Source organism: Neolamprologus multifasciatus, chromosome 20, assembly GCF_963576455.1.
Source record: "Neolamprologus multifasciatus chromosome 20, fNeoMul1.2, whole genome shotgun sequence".
Classification (NCBI taxonomy): domain Eukaryota; kingdom Metazoa; phylum Chordata; class Actinopteri; order Cichliformes; family Cichlidae; genus Neolamprologus; species Neolamprologus multifasciatus.
The window spans coordinates 28,528,545-28,551,150 of NC_140458.1; the positions used below are offsets into that span (position 1 = coordinate 28,528,545).

Here is a 22,606-nt window from a genome sequence, read left to right on the forward strand (position 1 = left end):
TATATATATATATATATATATATGTATGTATTACTTACATGTATTACATGTATAGTTATATGTATTAGTTACATGCATACATACATCACTCTGCTGTTAAGTTTTAATAATTAACCAAGTTTTTGTCATTTCACTATGTACAGTGGTATTCAGAAAAACAAAATAAAATAACATAAGGTCTGTCCCATAAGTGAGCAAAGCGAAAAGTGCTACAGGCTTGGCAAAAACTGCCCGTTGGGTGGATTTTTGTTAGTTATTGTAATTAAACATAAAACGATATGAATTGTTTAAAACACGGGACTCTAATGTTTACTGCTTTTTTTAAAATCTGCTGATGTGCTTTTAAAACAATCCCTTTGTAAAACTGTGAATAAAGTATACATTTTTGTCATCTTTTGGAAAATCCAAAAAGAAAAAAATGGTAAAAACATAATTTTAGGGGAAAGCCAAACAAGCAGTCGTATTCTGGAGAGCCAAAGGTCCTTGAATTTGTCAAGGGTTAAAAGGGGGAAGTAGGCCGTGATGGATAAGTGACTGACAGACAAAAAAAAATTTCTGACGAAAAGGCACGAGCTCCACGTTGACATGTCGGCGCTGTGAGAACAAGACAAGCAGGCGGCCATTGTGACCAGACTATAGAGACAAAAATGACGAGAGGAAGAATGTGTGCAGCAAGCTTGGAAGTGGTGGGTTGTTGCTGAGCAAACGCAACGGTTTGAATTTTTTACCTTAATAAAGATCTCAAATGTAAACATACTAGTGAAGACATAGTCTGCATAGCCTAGGATCTGAGGAAGCAATCAGAGTGACATAAGCGCGCAGGGTTACTACAGCTCTACTCAGCACAGCACAACACAGCACGCAAAGGACATTTACCTTCAACAGGATCTCAACAGTAAAGATTGCGGTGAAAGCATAGTCAAAATAACCAAGTATCTGAAAAAGGCAATGCACAAGTTCAAGTCATTCCAAGACAACAACACAGTGAGAGATTTATTAAATACTTTTAGTTGTAATTACTGCAAAGTGTAAACACAGATGAAACAGATACTAGTGTAGCCAAGCACTAAGTAGGTTATACTTTAACTGACCAATCACTCGTTAGTGCGCAGTCTCAAATAAATTCTTGTTTGTTAAGAAAAGGTGATGTTCCTTCTCTGAAATTCTGAATGCAAACAAAGCTGGGCCATTGTCTCTTTTTAGTGTTGGAAGAAGCCAGGTTGTGCCTGCAATCGGCACTGGTACAGAATGAACACAAACAGACTATTTAAAACTCCTTACAGTGACATGCTGTAGCTGCAGACACAAAGGGAAGCCTGCTGAACTATCTGCTTCTAAAGTCTGCACTGAAAAAGTATGTAATCACAGCTCGTGGGCAGTTTAACACGATGATACAATCATGTGAAAAAGAAATTTTTGATGGGACTCCATGCAGACTTGAAAAACTAAGTACACACTTTCATTCAGTAACTTGTTGAACCACCTTTACTGCAATAACTTGAAGTAACTGCTTCCTGTATGACTGGATTATCAGTCTGTCACATCACCATGAGGAATAATTTTGTTCTGCTCTACATCACTACATCACTGCTCCAGTTTCTTGAGGTTTGATGCACAGCTCTCTTAAGGTCCCGGCACAACATTTAAATTAAAATGAGGCCTGGACTTGGGTCATCACGGCACTTTGATTCGCTTCTTTTGCAGGCATTCTGTTATAGATCTGCTGCTGTGCTTTGATCGCCGTCCTGTTGTATGACCCAGTCTCGACAAAGCTTTAGCTGACAGATGTCACATTTGACTCTAGAATACTTTGGTCAAAACAAAACAATGCGTTATGAGGTGTTTCTGATATTATTCTATGTTTCGTCTTTGCCAAGTGTGGTGCTGTGCATAGAGGCCAACCATCTCCATTTTGGACTTTTATGTCCAAATGAGAGTGTTCCAGAAATCTTGTGGTTTGTTCAGATGGAGCTTTGCAAACCAAAGCTGTGTTGCCAGGTTCTTTTCAGAAAAGTTTTCTCCTGGTAACCTTTCCAAATAAGCCGTACCTGTCTTTTTCTAATTGTGCTGTCATGAACTTTAACATTTAACATGCTACCTGAGGCCTGTAGAGATTTTGTGTAGTTTCTATGAGCATGCTCAGTTTGAATTTAGGGAGAATCTTTCGAAACGTTCACCCCTGGCAAGACTATGGGATTGTGTTTAGACACATTTGATTGCTTCAGACCAGAAAACTTCAGCTTTTATAGAGACACTTGCTAATGTACAGTTAATCAAGTGCATTTGATTAGCAGCATCTTGCTGCTACTTACCCTCTTAATTCCTATGTAAGCAGTAAGGCTGTACTTAGTTTTTCAGGTAAACAAGAGTCCTCTAAAAACTTTATTTTTTACCCAACTGCATTTAATTTCAGAGCCAAAAATTCCTCAAATTTAAGACATTTTTAATTATCTTTTAAGAATATCTTATGAATTGTGTGAGAAAAAGACAAGGTTAAATAACATAATAACATAATAATAAATAGCAGTAGTTGTAAAAACTTTTAGAACTATTGTTATTGCCAAATCAGTCATTTCATATGTCACTTGTTTTTTTTTAAGGAAAATGTTAGATTTGTTAAAATATGTGTTTTACTTATAACTTTAATGATGGGTGTTTAATGCACATTTTCAACACCAGGACATTAAAATGGAACGTAGTAAATGAAATGTGGTAATACATAATTTACAAAATTACAGCTGGACTCCGACTGTGATGTGTAAAAAAGTGAAACAGTTTCCAGACTCATTGGTTGTTTACATACGATATTGCGAGCAGAGAAGTTGCGGATGGGGTCTTCGGCAGCCAGCGAGACAGAGCTGAGCATGATGAAGACCAGGATGAGGTTGGTGAAGATCTGATGGTTGATCAGCTTATGGCAGAATACACGAAAGCTACAAAAAGAGAGTAGAAAGCAGTAAAGAGAGGGACTGCTTGAAGTCTTTTAGTGTCTACAAATACATCTGTCACACTGAGCAGTTAGACTGGTTAATGCTCCTATGTGTTGATATGTCTGATATACAAGGCTCACGGATTTGTGCTGCTGAAAATGAAGAAGGCGCTGCCTTCGGGGATGGGTGGAATCTTTTCTTTGATGGTGAGTTCAGAAAGTCGCTGAGGCCGAGGCCCAGACGGGACTTCTGGGAGCTCATCATTGTCGGTACCATCATCACACACTGGAAAATATTAAAACAGTCCTTCTGATATGATCCTAGCATGAAAATCCTCAAATTTAAATGGGTGCCAATGTTTTGTTTAAGTCAAATTTTTAAATGTTTCTTTTAATTTTCGCGCATTTTGCTATTTTTTCATTGACTATGCAATTTATTGCCATGCCTTACGAAGAATTTCAGTCAAAAGATCACTTAAAATTCACATACAAGATTATTTTTAACTGTAAATCCCAGCATACAGAAGATACACTTATGAACTGAAGATTCAAAATCCGGCATTCAACATATAATATATCTACTGCACAATAATATATGTACAAAAATACAGTGTTTATTTAATTGCTTTGATCAACAAATCACCCTTCCACTAACTGCTGTGTTGTGTTTGACTTCAAAGTGCTCACAGTGTTAGTTTCCCATGATTCAATTCCCTTATACTGCAAGTAGGTGTTGTCAGCAAACGTCTCTTTTTTCTTCAATGTGTGTGTATATATATATATATATATATATATATATATATATATATATATATATATATATATATATATATATATATATATATATACACGTGTGTGTGTGTGTGTGTGTGTATACTGTATGTGTATTGCTCAGTTAAAACAAGTCAGTTTACCTGGAGACTCACTGGAAGGATACAACTCTTTGTTTTCCTCTTGCAAGCCCTCCAGCGGCACCTTCATCATTCAGGTTTAAGAGAAATTTTAATAAAATCAGTGCTGCCATTTAACATATGCATGTCTGCAGTTTGATAATATAATGTAAATCTTGATTTTTTTTTTTTACCTTGGCCTCGCCATCTTTGCTTTCTGCTATGTCACATCTCTTCTTATCAGTGCTTGCATCCCTGTTGGGCACAGATGAAACAAGGTCTGATTTACAATGCTTTTTTTTTTAAGTGACTGTGACAAAAGACTTTAACCATAAAATCAACACTAGACCTTCAAATATAAAATATTAAACAGCTTCACCTGGTACTATTCTTCCTCTTCTTTGCCTCTTCCTCCTCTTTCTGCGCTGTGTTGAGGCTCTCAGCATCTGCCAGGTTGTCAACGGCGATGGCCAAGAAAACATTTAGCAGGATGTCTGATCATTTGAGTTAAAGAGAAAACACTAAACACCCCGATTAAAAACAACTTTTTCACACGGATGTGTGCACACTTCGCAGGCAGTAGGATACAGTTTCCACAAATGAAGAGGATGATGAAGTAAATGCAGACGACCATTCCAGAGGAGGCAGGACCACCGTATGCCATGATGCCATCATACATTACTGTGTTCCAGTCTTCTCCTGTCAAGATCTGGTTAACACAATGTAGAGCAGAGGACGCTAAAATTATTCTGTTTGCCCAGACAATTATTTAAACTGTATTTATTGTCTTACTGCAGACACTTAGATTGGATGTTGTGATTCCTGCAAATTGCACCTCAACAAACAGACCTTTGACAGATTAGCATTGAATTAGCTTACAGCGAGCTTTAATTTTGACTGAAACAATGAAATCAAACAGATACCTGGAAAACAGTGAGAAGAGCCTGGGGGAAGTTATCGAAAGTGCTTCTTTTAGTCACAGTTTCATCAAAGTTAAACTTTCCCCCAAAAAGCTGCATGCCAAGCAGGGAAAAGATAATGATGAAGAGGAAAAGCAGCAGCAACAGGGATGCGATGGACTTCATGGAGTTGAGGAGAGAGGCCACCAGGTTACTGAGAGATGCCCAGTGACTGAGGAAGAAACAAACAATAAGGCATTATGTCTTGTCAATACGCTCAACTTAGCCACCTGGTATCAGACATGCTGTAGTCAGTTAATATGCTCACGGATGCCTGAATCCTTCGGTTTGTTTGAAATAAGTGTCATCAGCCTTATGTGAAAGATTTACAGCAAGATCTTTCACGTCTCCTCATGTAACAGATCACTTTTGGCAATAGTCGGGGAGAAACCACTATTTTCTGAGCTTCATACAAGTGATACATTTTATGTACAAAATAAAAGGCTTTTTCCTGTCAGTGAGAGATTAAATGTTGCTTACGTTAGTTGCACTCTAAGCTCACGTGTATAAGTCTGAAAACTGAATTTAAAAAAACTACAATGCACTCCAAATGAAAAAATTATATAAAAACAAATTTTAAAACCCCATATTTGAATCAAAAGACGGGGTTTTAAACATCTTACGTCCAGAGATCACACGACTTTCTATTGTTTTGTTTTTTTTAAGATTTAAAAGTTTTGTCTTTGCTGTGTGTTAAATAGAAACCTCAGACATTCCGATTGATGGATTACTGGTCATGTCTGCAACAGGCTGCCAGTGGAGGTTCGCTGGTCTGATGCCTGTATTAAATAGATTATTATTCATCCATGTATCCATTTTCTTCTGCCTATATTTTTCAGGGTCGCTGGAACCTATATATGAATATATTATAATATATTTAAATGTTTTGTTTTTAAATGTAATTAGGGAACATTTCATAGACCTCATGCACTTTTGAATTCTCATCTTTTGTGTGACTTTTTTAAATTTGACTTTTATTTTATTTTTTTCTTTGACTTATGTTCAGTTCAGCACAAACCTTGTTAATAAAGGTGCTATATAAACATTAGTATTATTAATATTATTGTCATTGTCAGTAGTAGTATTAGTGCGGGAATTGCTCACCGTGTGACTTTGAAGATTCGAAGGAGGCGTACGCAGCGCAATACAGAGATACCCAAAGGAGACATGATCGCTAACTCCACCAGGATGGTCTCTACGATGCCGCCACACACCACGAAACAGTCAAAGCGGTTAAACAGGGATACAAAGTAGGCCTGCAATCCCAAGCTGTACATTTTCACCAGCATCTCCAAGGTGAACAAGGCCAGAAGAACTTTGTTGGCAACATCTGGAGAAAAAAGCGGGATAAAAACAATGCTAAGTCTAAATGCACGTTTTAGGATAGCGTGGAACAAACAGAGCAAAGCACGTACCCTGTACTTCAGTCAGCCAGTCTGGCTGGTTGTAGTGCTCAGACGAGATAGTAAGAGTGTTGAGGAACACCAAGATGATGACAAGCCAATAAAAGGTCACCGATTTCACAGCTGCGCGACACTTCCTGCGGCAGAAACGGTTCCATCGACGCCACTGACGGCTGAAGGCGATCAGTGTCACATGTTTAGGTTTTTGCTTTTTGTATTGATATTTATTGGATTATTTGATTGGTGAAATACAATAAAAGCGACTTCATTATGATTCCAAAGGGGGAAAAAGTTGATTAGGAGGAAAAGAGGGTAGGTTTCAGGTACATAAACACAATGATTACATTTAGGGGGAAAAAAACACAGATGAAAACATCAGCGGTCTGAACAATTAAAACATGATGCCATAATCAACCATGCAAGATGAGACAAGTCCAGTAAATGATGAACAAAGCTACCATGCAGCACCACAACGGGGTACCAACCTGCACTTTGATTTAGTAATTTTTTGACTGGGGAGAATAAAAAGAAGCAACTTTTAATTAAATGTAACAGCATGTGCAAATGTGCACTCTGCAATCCAATCAAACGAGTTTTAATATTACTGACTGTCAATTACCAGACAGCCTAAGCTATCAATAAAATTTTAGAGTGAAATGTGTAATGTGTTGAGTAACATATACAGCACTCACCACAGTGGACCACAGCATGGTGATTTGTCTTCCTCTCCGTTGTGATTGTCTGTGGTCACTGATTCTGTCTCACTTGTGGGTATGCTCGCTGTCATGTCGCACACACACATACAAATACACACACGTAAAGACACGTTAATAGAAAAAGTCTATGTTATGTTTATGTCTGTTATGTTATGACTGATTATCTTATTTATATCCATGCATTTTTGATTTGGCTTGGTTCTGGAGTGATAAAATATCCTTCAAAATGAATGTGACTTTTTTAAAAATCTGACAAACAAAGCCCAAATAAGCACTCTAATCAGTCGTTACAGTAAAACAATACATTATAATGTTGAGTTCAGATTTCAGCTTGTGATTATTTAACATGGACTCCATTGATCTCTTTTTTTTTTATTTTATTAGGAAGGCCAAGCCAAACCACCAGAATTTTTTTTTAAAAAAATGAAACAGCAAAATCTGCAAGTGTCAGATAAAAATGCTGGAGTGACTGCCTGACAAAGTTTGACCCATGGATGTTGGAGTTTCACAGTGTGAAACCAGCTGTAATGCTTGTGAGCACTGCAAAAAGATGAAGCTCAAGGTTTTTGCACAGATCTAGTAACAGTGAATACATGCTGCCAGTCCAGAGTCAAACTAAATTTGATAGATTATTATTTATTGGACTGGAACTGGAAATCCATTTTCCATGGTGAGGTTTGAAATACCACTGACTGCAGTGTTCAGATGCATCAATTATTCTTGTCCAGGTATGTCATGCGTATACACATTAGAATTCACATTTACTGTACATGCACAAAATATAGTTGCAATTGAAAACGTGACTCAAAATGATGATGATGATGATGATGAAGATGCCATTATTATGATAATGATGATGAGAAAACCATGTGGCAGTTCTAGATAAAATTCTATGTTTCCCCTCAGTCATCATTAAAAAAATGGTAAGTTATTGTTTATTAAGAGATTAAATTATAATTCATAATGTACACTAATGTGCTAATAATTGGTTTCTACAGTTGCGTATAATAATTATCTGTGTTGTTAGATAACTGTTATATCTTAATGGTTATTGGAAAGTTTAAACTAATGTCTATAACTCTTTGTAAATAAATCAAAGTAATAATTAGATTCTCTTATCACCTATTATAACATAAGCAATGTATTACAATAAAGTTATTTTGTAGAAAAATACACTTAAATCTATTAAAATAAAAATAACTATTAACAATAATAATGAGTAATAACTAATTTATTACTCATTATAATATATACAAGTATATATTTTTTGCAGTTTTACTTTCATGGTAAACATTAAAATAACTATTTACAAAACTTCAATTTACAATTTATTTTACAACATATAGGTGATGTTGATTATTAGAACTAAATTTTAATAATTTTGTAGCTAAGGTATTTTTCTTCTGACCCAAAATACTGAAAATCTAGTTATAGTATTAACTAACAACATTAATATTAGATAAATATACCCTATACTTACATGGCAATACAGTAAATATGAGCTAAATAAATTTCGCTGACATTTAACACTCACATATTATACATGTAAGTACATTTCTGGGCAACAAAATGCCAACATTTACATTTTAAGTACTTTAAGGGAGCTCATGTTATATATTTTAAAGTTAAGGCTTGTTGGTGCATATACTAATAACATTATTTATTTTCAATGCCATATATTTTTAGAGTTTCACAGGATATTTATCATTTTAAGTGAGGCTTATTGTTGTTATCTTGATGGTTTTATACTTACTAAAGTATGCATTGTGAATTAGACTTACATTCACATGCGCCCACACACATATGTATGTAAAACAATGTTCAATGTGGTGTGTGGGTGGTATTAGGAATATCAGTGTTACTAATTCTTCAGTTAAATAAAAATATATAATTTTTCTCTAAACTGCTCTAAACGGGTCACACTCCATTTTCTTTTTCCTTTCCTTTCATGTGCTGTAAAATTCAAAATCTTTAAAGCATTTCACTGGAAGTTGGACTGTCCTGTTATGCCAGTGCAGTAATAGAATAACATGTATGTGTTGAAGATGGTAAGGATCAGAAACCGACTAATAAAGGAAAGGGTGTTTAAATACGAGAGCACACACAAAGCATAAGCAAAGCACATGCAGGTGATGAACCGTCCCGGTGAAGATGTGCGGGGAAATTCAGACTTTCAGACACTCGCGCGCACACACATTTACCCTGTGTCTCTGTGGACTGAGTGAACCAGCCAAACTTTCCTTTCTTCTTCTCAGTAAGGTCAGCCAGCGTGACCCCTTGGTGTTATCAACATGCAGATCATACAGCCAGACAGCAGAGGAAGCAGTGAGTCAGTACACAGCACAACAAGAGAGAGAGGAACGTACAGCAAGAGACAGCTGCAATACAAGCTACTGGCACAGCTACCGTGTCCAGAAAAGTATACAGGACATTCTTGAATTATATTTAGTGGATTAACTACTAATAATAATACACTAACTACATTTATTTATACATGAATTGTGTGTGTAAAAATTAATTCATCATTGCTCCTTGGGCAAAAGTGACTGGCAGTAAGGAGTAAAAAGACCAAATACGGAGGAATTCACAGTAATTTGTAGATTTGAAGACAGCAGACCATTTAGAGAGATAACATGATGAACATAAAGGCATAATTATGATATATATCAGCTCATAAATTATGTACTTGTATAAGTATTAATATCAGCAAATAAATAAGACAGTCATGAATGAATGTCAAGGACATTAGTTTTTTAAATGTGTCATCATAAGATTGTCCATGACTATAAAGTGTCCCGCTGAGTACATGAAGCAAAAACAAATTAAACAAAATAATAAAAATCAATTATCTGTTAGACTGCATGCTGTAACATTAGCTCTGTAAATTCTGGACAGAGTAACTATTTAATACACTGTAACACTGGAAACAATCAACATTAAACACGACTTTGGAAAAGAGTAGAAGAAAGCAGAGAAGAGAACAATTGTGGGTAAAGGGAGAAAATGATGTAAAGAAAAGAAGGGAAGAGAAGGGTGAAACAGGTATTAACAGCAGTCTACAGACAGTTTTTAGAAGGCACACACACACTGCAAGGAAGTAAAGTTAGTGCGTCGTCATCTATAACATCGACAGGCAGTGCTAAAAGCAAGGCAACTACTGGTGAACATAAAAACTGACAGGTACATTCGCACTGACTGCTCTGTGAATGGTTATGAGGCACTCTAGCTATAATTCAGGTCAGATGTATTTTCATGTCAGTTACGCCCACATTTTTTTCCCTGCACATCCAGATGGATTGTGTTATAATTACTAATGACACAAGCTTCAGTCCCAACATTTGTTGCAAAATAACAAAAGAAAAACCCTGAATTCAACACATAATTTTAAATGGCCTTCCCGCTGCGCCATCCGATTTTCATACCAGACAAAAGAAATACTATGATTAAATAAACACACAAAAAAGTAAATGTTTAAGGTAGAGAAAACAACTAAGGAAATTCATCTCTCTCTGATGGCAGGATGCTATGTCATATGTAAAAAAAAAAAAGCCCAAATTTCTCCTGTTCATCAACTTTGGACTATTAGATTATTTAATGGCTCATTCGACTTATTCCATATACAGCAAATGTCAGAAACCAGAACTAACTGTTCAAGTTGTTCATACTGGCTTCTCCACCAGTCACAGTACCTAAACACACATGAATACAAATGTCAATCTGCAAATCAAGTTTGCCTGTTTTTTGTTTGCCTTCTTTATTAAAATCTAAGAATTATGCAGATACTACTGCTTTTTCTGAATCTGAAAAACTTACAGCTAAATATTTTTCCAGGGCGTGCCTGTAACGAAAAATATATTTTTGTTACTACTTGTCAGTATTTTTTCTGTGTAATTGCTACTGCAACCAAGTAACATTGTCTGCAAATGTAACCAAATCTGACCAGCAACGTTAAAATCTTGTTTATTACGGCAAACGTGGAGCCGAATTACATTATGGTTACAGTCCATCCACAATATGTTGCATTAGATCAAATTAGCTGAAATAGTTACATTTTTGGAATCCAGATAAAAGTAAAATACAGTATTTATATGCATTTTTATTTACAACCCATATAAACATTGAAATACAGCAAAGAAAACACACAGCTTTTGCCACAGTATAGAACGTTGGGTGTTTATACCACCAGTTGTATATAAATGTGAGGATTAAGTGAACTCTAATATAAGCATTACGTCCATGTAATAAGGATTCCATTACATTTGTTATGGATTAGACTAACACTGGTGTTTATTCTGACCGGCTGGAGAGACCCATGAATGGTCAAAACTGTTATAAGTGAACGTATCTGAAAAAGTAGGTGGTAATTCAGAGGCTGTGATTCACTGCTGTAGTTATTTAACACTAATTATGTGGAAGATAATATTCAGCGGTTATAAGGCACATAATATGTCTGACTGAGATATTCGTACTGCGCACACAAAGGCAAACATGTAGGCATTTAACTGTGTCAGAGGTGGAGGTGGATGTTAAGAAGCGTATTGTTGCAGAACACATTTCTATTTGAAAGCAAAGTTTTTTTATTCTAATTTTCTTAAATGAATTATGAGGCTGTCACAGCTTAATCATTCTCTGCTGTGCCATGAATGACTGAGAGCAGCTGAAAACACTGATCTTCCCACATTTGTTACACTAGGCTTTCTTGTCATGATCATGTTGTAAGTCAGCCATCCCCAAAGTCAGGACTGCTGCCGCCCACTTAAGAACCAGAAAATCCCAACAGGCCCAACCATCTTAAATCTAATCAAAACACAAGAGAAAGCAATATATTTCCTTTAAATTTGTGTTCAAAAATCATAAACAACCTTATCAAGATCGATTAATTTGTGTCAGAAAAATTAGTAATATCACAAACTAGCTACCTCCTATTACCAAATTAAATTCGCTTTTTATATAAATAAATAAATAAATACATGTATATAAAAATTTAACTGTACAAACCTGTGAGTAATCAAACTAATCAATTTCTGTTATTAGTGAGGCCTACTTGCAGTACCTTTGCGGGCCACCAGGGGCTTCAGGAGTCATTGTTGTAGGTCATACAGTATGTTTGCAGAAATGTAGGAACTCCCAAAAGATTTACATTCATGTGTTAGATTGCATTCGGTGCATTATCATGCAATTTTTAGTGAAATCTTAGATGCTTCAAGCAATCCCTGCCTGAGCTTCCTCATTCTAATTCAGTCCTTGTGCTCCTTGTCAACACAAATAAACAGAAGCAGTCACCCCTCACTTACTGTACTAATCAAATGCCAAGTCAGAAATTATTGCAAGGAAGCAGCTGTCTCAAAACAACATCATGTTCCCACAATGAGCCGCATTCAAGTCAAAGTAAGCAAAGGATCATGAGAACTGCCAGTTAGATGCATAACAGATTGACCGTCTCTCCTTCCTCTTGTAACAGTTTTAGTGGCAAAGAAATGTGCAGCATTATCTCAGGGCAGAAGTTGTTAAGGCTTTGTAAGTCACAGTTCTGTTTGCATTCTTTGTTTGCCTGCTGGACAAGGGTGCTGGACAAGAGTAGAGAGAAAAAAAAAACATTAAATCCAGGTAACTCACGGTTACGCTTGCCCTCCTCATCTCCCTCCTCCTCGTTCTCAGGGTCGATGTCCTCTGCCTGGGTGATCCAGTCCAAGTAGCCCTTCAGGTCTTCTTCTAACTGCTGCTTCTCACGCAGCTTCTGGAAATCACCTCGAGCCTTGGCCTTTTCTCGCTCTTTGGAGAACTCTCTATAGAGGGGAAAGCATAATGTCAAGCGTGGGTCACCGTAACACTGTACAGCATGGCAGCGCTCTGCAGTCTTAAAACTAAGGCTGCACTAAAACTGATAACTTAATAACCTCATCAAACAATTTCTTATCATTTGTTAAAATGTGCAGGGTTAAACCTATTTGTGGAATTCACACGCAGCATCACATTATTATATTATTACCAAAATGAGCAAAATACCCCATCTATGAATATGTTTTATAGATATATTACACGCATACTGTAAATTGCATGTTCCTTTCAAGTAGACTCTCAGCACCCACAACAGGGCATTTTATTAAAACAGCAATTCAAAACAGAAACATGAAACATACCCACTCAACACACCCAAAACCAGGTTAAGAACAAAGAAGGATCCAAAGATGACGAGGCTGACAAAGTAGACCCACGGCAGCTCAAAGCCCATTGCATCATTCATCTACACAGAAAGAGATAATAGGAACATTTAACTGAATTAACTCTAAATGCAGACATGGCAATGTTATTCTTACAGCTTACATAGATTAAATTATTCGAAATAAAAACTGAATTATAATTTTAAAAAAATCATTAACTCATGGACTTGCAAAGCCCACAGCATCCCTTGAGCAGGAAAGAGGTTTGTCACTCAACTACAACTAAAACTGCAGCAGGAAGGGTGACCACTAGAGGGAACCACGTGAGAGACAACTGGGTCGGTTATGAATGACAGTGAGTACTTGTATTAGTGTTAGTAATGAGGCTGTGCCAAATGACCGCACTAAATCCCACCTCTTAGCTGAGCTGTTGGCAACACCAGGACCTAAAAGTTTGCCCTTTTTTCATAATCACATTTTACACAGCTCTCATAATAGTAGGCACTTTTATTTGCTCAGTGTAAATGTTTACAGTTTACACTTCTATTTTGATAGTCATTTTCCCATTAAAGAAAAAAATCCCACTGATGTGTCTGCCTCCAGCCGCAGAACCGCCCACCCCAAAGAAACATTTATACTTGGATTATATCAGTACGAAAGGCTCAAGGTCAGTTTTAATTTATACATCTGCGTATCTATTCTGCCATGATCTCTTTTTCCATCTTTTAGGTTTGCTGAATCTCCTTCCTTCCACCACTTTAACAGCAGTATTAGCATGGGATTGCCATGGTAACACATACATGCATGAAAGTGTGTGGGACAGAGAGAGAGAGTCTGAGAAGACAAACGAGAAGGAGGTGAAGAGGTTCATTATTTCATAGATGAGGGTCTCCATCAATAAAAGGGCGTGGGTGTATTGTGAGGAAAACTCATCATTAGTGCCGAGTATTTTGGCTAATTAAAAGCTGTTGGTGATTTGTGTTAATATGAAGCCGGGGGTTTCAGGTTAGCCTTTAAAAATGGGTTACACACTCTAGCTGTGAAAACTTTTTTAGAAAATAACAACAACAAAAAAAAAAATCACATAAAGCATGGATTTGCAAAACAGAGAGAAAAAAACTGAAAGGCTTAAATGAGTTTGCTTGGAAAAGTGTTGTTGGGGTCAAACCTGCATGAAAAATCATGGTTCTGAATGGTGTCTTACTGCTTTTGTCACATTTGTAACTAATGTTCCATTGTGTTCTTTATTTATGTCTGAATGATTCATAGGTCAGCATTAAGTAGCTTAAAAAACACAAATAAATTCTACTGAAAATAGCCAGGTACAAAGAGTGGACTGAATAATGACTGGAAAAGCAGCCAGTATCCAAAGTCAACATCCTACACCATGAGAAATCCTGGACAACTATTGCTCAAGACCACTTAAAAAATTGCAAGAAAGTCTGGCTCCCTGGAAACAACATATAAATAAATGCAGGGTGGCTCAAGACTTTTGCACAGCACTATATTTTCAAGTAGCATTGTAAATTTGGGTTTACCCAGTAGAGAACGTCAGTCCAGCCTTCCATGGTGATGCACTGGAACACAGTTAGCATGGCAAACAAAAAGTTGTCAAAGTTGGTGATGCCATTGTTGGGGCCTTGCCAGCCTTCCCGGCAAACTGTACCATTAAGAAGGCAATGACGCCCATGCCCTGATATTGCACATGGCGCCGGCTCTTCCTCTGCGAGGGCACCTGGAGATACAAAGACAAACAGGTAAATCAACATGGAAACAACATGCAAGTGACTTTAGATCATCAAGGCAAAAATTGTTCAATTATTTGTCACATCATTTCACGTATGTTCTTTGTCCACGTTTAAATCTCATGTTGCATCTTCCTTCTTAGTGTGTTATAATCTATCTATTTTCGAGAATGTGGAGTTTTTTTCCTCCAGCAGTTCCCCATCACTGTATTTTCTTTGATTATGATTGGATTATTACTTCATGCAAAGATAATAATAAAGTTTAAGCTATATCCATGATAAAATGGGTATCAGGAATCCATAGATCCATTCATGCATTCCTCTGTATCACACTTTAAAATTGCACTGTTCAGTATTCTGACATTATTCCATCATCATAGGAGCAATGCAGAAAGTTATGCTATACACTGACATTAATTACAGTTTGCCCCAGCACCCCACGCTTACAGTTCACTCACTGTAAGCATGAGTTAGCCCACATGTTAAACTTTCCACCTTTTTAATCAAATAACTTGTTTGTGCTTCTACACAAACAAATCCAAACATGTGGCCTCTTCCTTTTTTGGAAGCATGTCCCTCTGACCTATCCAAAAACCTAAAAAAAAACACATGCTAAATGCTATTTTTCAGGGCCGGTGAACACACAGTGGCTTTGATTAAAGCGAGATTCAATCCTGCTCTGTCGCGACCTCTCGACTTTACCCTGCTGTGCTTCTCCTGAAGTCACCAGGCAAACAGAACAGATGAAAGCGAGAAAGGGAGAGAAAGAAGGCGAGATTACGTTAAAGGTGTATGAGAGGGAGAGTGACACGCCACGATAACAGTTGTCGTAATGCAGCAAATCCCTGTTACTTAAGCTGCTTCAATCCCGTCAGTCAGCCATTTTAGACTATAACTGTGGTTTTATGTATGTGTCTTTGTGTACATATGTGCTAATGTCCATCAACATGTCCCTTTTTTTCTGATACACTGACATCAAAGAGTAATGGTAAAGCAAAGGTCAAGCATGTTTACATAATAGCTAGATATTAGTCATTTAATCACTGGATTTAATCCACCATCTGCTGTTCTGCCCTGTTTTCAGTGGCTTGTCACCATTCACATAGGTACATGTGTCCATTCATTTTCAGAGACAGGGATTGAATCCCGAATCTGTTCTAAGGTGACATGTATGCCTGTTTACATTACATTATGGCGTACAAATCCCTCTTTTAACAGGTGTCTGTAGAAAGTGAAGCAGACGTGTAGTAGCAGACAAGAAAGGAAGATATCTTACCTGTTTCTGTCACGTAACAGGTGGCGTGCATTTTGCCAATAAAAAGCTCCAGGCCAATGATGGCATAGATAATAATGACAAAGAGGACCAGCAGAGCGATGTGAAGCAAGGGAACCATGGCTTTAATAATGGAATTTAAAACCACCTGTAAACCTGCAAAAATATAAAGAAGCTAAAGTCAGTCAGAAGAAGCATCAGTTTTACTCTATGGGAATTGGGACAGATGCAAAAAGACAAAACACAAATTATTTACCCAATCATTTAGCCAAGCCATGATATGATTATCAATCTAAAAGCCCATGATAGCAATGATTATGCAAGAAAGCAAACAAAGGACCAAAATATTAAGGCTTAATTAGACTGTAAATAATGAATATGACTCCAACAAACACTAATGGTAACCCTTTACATGGTAAATCATGGCGTTTGATGTTGAAAGGTATTGTAAAAAGTAATCAGCTGAAAGCCATATTGATACCACAACATTGCATCTAAATGAACATGAGTTTCTTCCTATTATTCACTAAACATTCTTAAAAGAATCTATCTTGGAAATATAAAATAAACAGACATAAATGTGAGAGCTGCAAATAACTTTTATTTTCATTATCAATTTGTCTTATAGTATTTTTTTCAGTATTAAGGCATTTTCAATAAATAAAATACAAGAAATAATGAAAAATGAAGTTCCTAATGTGGGGTTAGTAATCGTTTTGTCTGACAAACAGTCCAAAAAGATACAAAGTCTGCAAATTTATTAAGAAGGTGGAACTGTATTTAACCATCAAGACTTTATTGGATTAATAAAAAAGTTTACATTTATTTCTTTTTGATAACCAGCTACAGAACAAAATCTCTAAATGCTTTAAAAAAATCACTTTTCTAGTCAGTTTGCTTAGCTAGCAGCTGGCACGTGGGCAACCTACTGTATGTTTTGCTATGCAATACATAGGTATACAGAAACTCGCACACAAACACTGTATTCACAATAGTGCAAACGTACACATTTGTAAAAATGCACAATTCTTTACAAAAGTCTAATTATATCAGTGGATAGGAATGAAAGCTAGCGAACTATCCTCTGCTTTACTAGCTAATGGGTTGAAACATCCCAGCTAAATCAGACTGCAAAGACAAGACAAACGTTAAACTCAGTTTCAGTATAGAACTGAAAATGTCGTTTGAGCTCAATGCATCTTCATCTGTCCCAGAGGTACTTTTTTTCCTCAGACCTAGCAAATGCTACGTTGCTATGGCAACTCAAAGAATGTAGACACATTAGGGCATGTGTTGATTTAAGGTCAAATGTGTGCTGAAAACAGAAACACTGAAGGAAAAAAGTATATAATGAATGATAAAGAAACTGGGTGATATGATAGGACCTACACAAACTTCTAAGAGCTAATGTCTAACCAACCACCTTATTTTTTATTTTGGTAAACTACCTTTGCACTGCTAACAGTCAAGTGTCTTTGGAGGGCAGTGGAAGAAATACAATACTCAAATAACCCAAAAGCACAAGCTAACAAAAACCTCACTAAATAGTTAGTGATAATAGTTCCAGAAATGACTACAGAAATGTTCCAGTAGGCCCAGCCTGGACGTCAATAAAAGGTTGGAGTGGGTATAGCAGACAGTAAAGTTAGCAAGTCAAAGCACAGGTCATGCTGCTTTACTGTTGCTAGCACCGTGATTTAATTTTAAAGTGTTTAATACAACACAGTGAATATTTCACTTAGCGAGACAGTGAGATAGTGCTTTATCAAAATTTATACACTTGCAACTTTGTAATAGTCAATCATTCTTTTACCCACATCCTACCTTGGCCACTAAAAGAAGTTTTGAGCTGTTTCATAAACAGGCGGATTATTGAGATCAATAGGCCAAATAAAGACTAAAGAATATATAATTTAAGGTCTTTTTATTTTCAGTTCAAGTCATTTTTATTTTATATAGAGCCAAATCACAACAACAGTCATCTTAATATCACCTTTATATTGTAAGATAAGAATCTTATAATAATTCAGAGAAAAGCTCAACAATCCCCCCCATGAGCAAGCACTTGGTGACAGTGGGAAGGAAAAACTCCCATTTAACAGGAAGAACCCACCAACAGAACCAGTCTCAGGAAGGGGCAGCTGTCTGCTGCCATGAGGGGAGTGAGACAGGACAAAAGACACATGTATCATTTGTGTGATATTACAAAGTACTAAGTAGTACCTATGGTAGGGTAACTGACTTTGTGATTGCAGCTCATCATTCATATCTTTTTTTTTTTTTTTGCTAGTCTTGTGCTTTTCATACAGCTACTATAAGAAACCTCGTCTTATTTGGTAAAGGGTTCCTGCATGTCGTGATTCATTTTATGGCTCTTTTTTCCTTGTTAACAATACTATCAAGATTACAACATCTCAGTGCATAATCACACATTTTTGGGTAGCTTGCTTGCTTACATAAAAATTTTAACAAGCATCCAGTGAAACTCCTTAAAGATGTTTTATTTATTCCTGCATAATTCTGCCATCCTGAATGACTAAAAACTTTTAATTCAATATCAATTCAATTCAATTTTATTTATATAGCGCCAAATCACAACAACAGTCGCCTCAAGGCGCTTTATATCAAAAACAAGCATTTAAATATTACTGAATTAATTTTAAATAATTATCTGATAGCACTGCAGTTCTAATGGCTTGTTATTACAAATGCTGATGCGATAACGACACCAGAAACAACAGACTCGGTCAGGGTCACCATGTCCTACTTCTCAACTGCATCCTGCCCATGTTTACCTGTCACCTTTGTTTGCAGTGAAATATATAGAGTAGTTGATATTTGGCCATGCTGACTAATAAAAGCCAGTTAATTACCTTCAAATGCATTTAAAACATGAGAACTGCTGTTTTGCCTCAAGGACAAATGACCAGAAACACTCCAGCTGCTTGAAATACCCTTTACTTGGGTGTTTTAAGGTTGCCATAGTGACTGTCTTTGCCGAGACAATTCAGCTGAGCTGGAATAGAAATCTAATAACATAACAGAGAGAACCTGGGGACAGCAAAGAAGTGTTTTTCACACAAAACACCGGGTTGAATAAAACATAACAGGCTGAAAATATCAACACAATGTTAATGTGAAAAGCATGGTCCCCTAATTCAAGTTCCATAATGTAATAAAACACAACTTTGAAATCACTGAAAAATTGGGCTACTCATAAGACTGAATGACAAAGCTAGGCTGGCTGGCGAAGAGACTACATGCCGTCACCTTTAAGGTGTTAAAGGTGTCTTATAATAAGAAATAAGAAAATGTCCCTAGTGCAAACTCTAACTTATGCTAACAGCACATGAAAGGCTCTGAGGCTCTGTCAGCTGTGTACCCCACCTCTCGCCCTGTAACAGATGGAATAGGCTCCAGCCCAACTGTGACCCTAAACTGGATAAGTGGAATAAAATGAATAGTTGGAGCAGGTGGAACCATGCTAACTCAGAACAGATCAATTTCACTAAACACACCTAATGATAATTTAGACTAATAACACGTCGTAGTCATGCATTTAGGAGAAAATAGTTCAAACAAATCTACTGTTTTTTCAATTTTTCATTGAATTTTATGCCAGTAGGAAGTTGGGACGTGGCCATGCTTGCCTATTATGTAGATTCCATTACTATGGTGCCATACTCTTCACATCCCGTATGTGCACAGAGTTTTTCATCTGCATACCATACTTTGCTCCAAAACCGGTACGCATTAATGTGTGAATCACAAAAGTGTCCCGTGCACACAGATGCTGGCTTTTGAAATGTGCACCAATAACAAGCCAGATGTTTCCTTCCTTACTCAGAGTCCATGACTCATGTCAACATGTGATCTGTTGTGTCTTTACTGTTTTAATTATGTGCAAGTGACACCAATCCAACTTTTGAGGATACAGTATTTTATGTTTGCTGGGTACACCCATTTCTCAAGACTATGTGGGTGTGAACATCTGGTTCCAATAGCAAACATGTATCTATCTGTCCCTCACTACACTGATGAATCCTCCGCTTCTTTTTAATGTGTCTCAGAGCAATCCTTCACATGTTTTGATTTCTGTAATTTCAGCAGCTGTTTAGTCCCAATATTTTCTCCCCAAATATATTTCCATTGTGTTTTGTGAAATTTTGGGTTTTTTTGTGAAATTTTGTTTACTTCCATTGTGTGTTTCAGTGCCATCACAGGATCACGTGCATCCAAGCATACATTATCTACACTCATCTCAACCCAGTCACTGTGAAATTAGCTGAGAGCTCCTGTGTGAGTTCATAGGGCGCTTAAATAAAGAGAAGATTAATTGGTTTGGACTCAAGGGCGTAAAACATGTACATTTATTCCACATTTTTATGTTTACTCACTGGGAACTCCAGAGACAAGGCGAAGGGGTCGTAGCACGCGAAAGGCTCGGAGGGCCTTGACGTCAAACCCTCCAGGTTTGCCTCCAGACTGACCACCAGAATCTGCATCTTTGGTTATCATCTCCAGAACCACACTGAACAACCTGGAGATGAGAGAGGGGGAGAGAGAGGGAGGTAAAATATAGAGAAAGTGAGGCAGAGGCATGTAAGGGAAGAAGCAGTAATGGCAATGTGATGAAAACAGAGCAGAAAAAGATAAAAGCAAAAGAGTCAGAAAGCAATGAACAAAGCCTCTTTGTTCTTGTCTCTCTGTTCAAGCACCTGCCTGTGCAAGTGTGTATGGTTTATGTGTGTGCTCTTTACATATGTCTATGCATATTTACCTTTAGTTTTTCACACCTCATCACAGTTTACATTGAAGTCCCACAGGAGCCAGGTGGTCTACTGATAAACCGTCACTCTATACAAAGCCATGTGTTCGTGTCTTTGTGCGTGTATGTGTGTGCACTTTGGTGCATGTGCTCAAAACATCACTATTGTAGTGATACAGGACAGAATTTATAAGGTCATGATTCATTTTTGATTGAGAGAGCGGATGACCACATGTTGGGCTAAGTTGCGCAAATGCACAAATGTGTGTTATACCATCTTTTTTCAAGTACATGGAAGAGAGCGTAGCAGATGTGCGTATGATTGGTTCCTTATGTAAAAAGAATTGTGTGCGTGTGCAAATGTGTATTTGTACGTATATCCTGCATTATGTGCTACCTGTAAACTCACCCCACAATGACAATGACAAAGTCCAGCATGTTCCAGCCGTTTCTGACGTAGGAGTTTTGGTGCATCACCAGACCGTAGGCAATAATCTTCAGAAATGTCTCTATTGTGAAAATGATGAGGAAGGCATACTCTACTGTCTCCTGCATAGAGGGAACGGAAACAAGGAAGAAAACAGGTGTAAAGAGGAGAGGGGTGGAAAACAATGAAAGATGTTTATTTAAACTTTGCGACCTTGTTGGTCAATGGTGTGTGCAACGACTTGCGGCCGCACACACCATTGACCAAGTGCTAGCCCCCCCGTCCTATCACAGAAATAATTTCAAGATAAAAGCACATTCAACAAATGTAGCCTGCGTGTGCTGACCTAGAGGACATGCTGACTAAAAAAACCCCTGAAAAAGTACTTTAAAAGTTAATCCTAAATCTATTCAGCCAGATGAAATCAAGATTAAAAAAGGTAATTCATCCGTGGGCATAAAGCACATCATCAAACAGAAATCTCTCTAATAATCCGCTCATCAATTATCAGTTGAGTTACTATAATAAGGTTATAATATTGACATGAAAACACCGCTTTAAAATGCATGAATTTTCACTGATACAAACTCGGTGAACTCTGTGGTATTTATGGTGTATATCTCTTTATGAGCCAAGACAGCCTCGCCAGTTTTGTTTGTATTTATATCTATACACATGTAAGACATGTCTTCTTCTTTTTCTTCAGGCTGCCACAGGGGTCACCACTGCACATCATCTGCTTCCATTTCAGTCTAACCCTAGCATCCTCTTCTGGCACACCAATCCCCTGCATGTCTTCCTTCACTACATCCACAAATCCTTTCTGTGATCTTTCTCTTTTCCTCCTGCCTGGCAGCTCCATCTTCAACATCCTTTTCCCACATGCACTCTTCCTCCCATGTCCACATGTTTGTGAGGTGTGACAATTTAAATCTAGATCTTAAGGAACCATATCATTCCTTAAAATAAAAGTTTGCTAAAGAGTCTACATATAAGGCTCGCAATAGTGTGTTCATTCTGATGATTTATTTGTATTTTCATGATTCAGGCTTCAAGTGTGTCCATATAAAATAAAACTGAAACAGCATTTCTCTTAGAGCCGTAGTGTCACATGTAACAAGACAGTGCTGAAGTGCAGGAGCAGACATCATGATGCATTGAGAATAGACATAACAAGCAGAAACAAACTTTCCAGTAGTGATGTTTTAAGTTAAATGTGGCTCAGTCCTGAAATGTTCAGGTACCCATAAAGCATATCGCACAAGTGTTCTAGTTCAAGAATGGACTGTGAGTCTGGTTGTGAAAGTAAAGAAAATTGTGAGTTTTTCATGATGT

General features: G+C 37.2%; 1 protein-coding gene across 15 annotated transcripts in view; it reads right to left on the reverse strand.

Annotated features, from left to right (window-relative positions):
* Nucleotides 1-22,606, reverse strand: part of cacna1db (calcium channel, voltage-dependent, L type, alpha 1D subunit, b) — a 118,408-nt gene that overhangs the window by 60,330 nt on the left and 35,472 nt on the right. For 7 of the 15 annotated variants that reach the window (XM_085146786.1, XM_085146780.1, XM_085146774.1 and 4 more), the window contains exons 4-22: nt 21,254-21,393; nt 20,474-20,616; nt 16,080-16,232; nt 14,597-14,793; nt 13,038-13,141; nt 12,514-12,683; nt 9,099-9,173; nt 6,874-6,961; nt 6,667-6,693; nt 6,194-6,354; nt 5,883-6,108; nt 4,743-4,950; nt 4,408-4,528; nt 4,199-4,313; nt 4,014-4,074; nt 3,844-3,904; nt 3,071-3,215; nt 2,804-2,933; nt 877-936 (exon numbers count right to left, since the gene is read on the reverse strand). In XM_085146786.1, the coding sequence (XP_085002912.1) occupies nt 877-936; nt 2,804-2,933; nt 3,071-3,215; nt 3,844-3,904; nt 4,014-4,074; nt 4,199-4,313; nt 4,408-4,528; nt 4,743-4,950; nt 5,883-6,108; nt 6,194-6,354; nt 6,667-6,693; nt 6,874-6,961; nt 9,099-9,173; nt 12,514-12,683; nt 13,038-13,141; nt 14,597-14,793; nt 16,080-16,232; nt 20,474-20,616; nt 21,254-21,393 (2,385 nt within the window). Of the gene's footprint in view, nt 1-728; nt 789-876; nt 937-2,803; nt 2,934-3,070; nt 3,216-3,843; nt 3,905-4,013; nt 4,075-4,198; nt 4,314-4,407; nt 4,529-4,742; nt 4,951-5,882; nt 6,109-6,193; nt 6,355-6,666; nt 6,694-6,873; nt 6,962-9,098; nt 9,174-12,513; nt 12,684-13,037; nt 13,142-14,596; nt 14,794-16,079; nt 16,233-20,473; nt 20,617-21,253; nt 21,394-22,606 lie in introns of all 15 variants that reach the window. The other 8 variants (XM_085146778.1, XM_085146775.1, XM_085146782.1 and 5 more) reach the window with 5 other exon arrangements.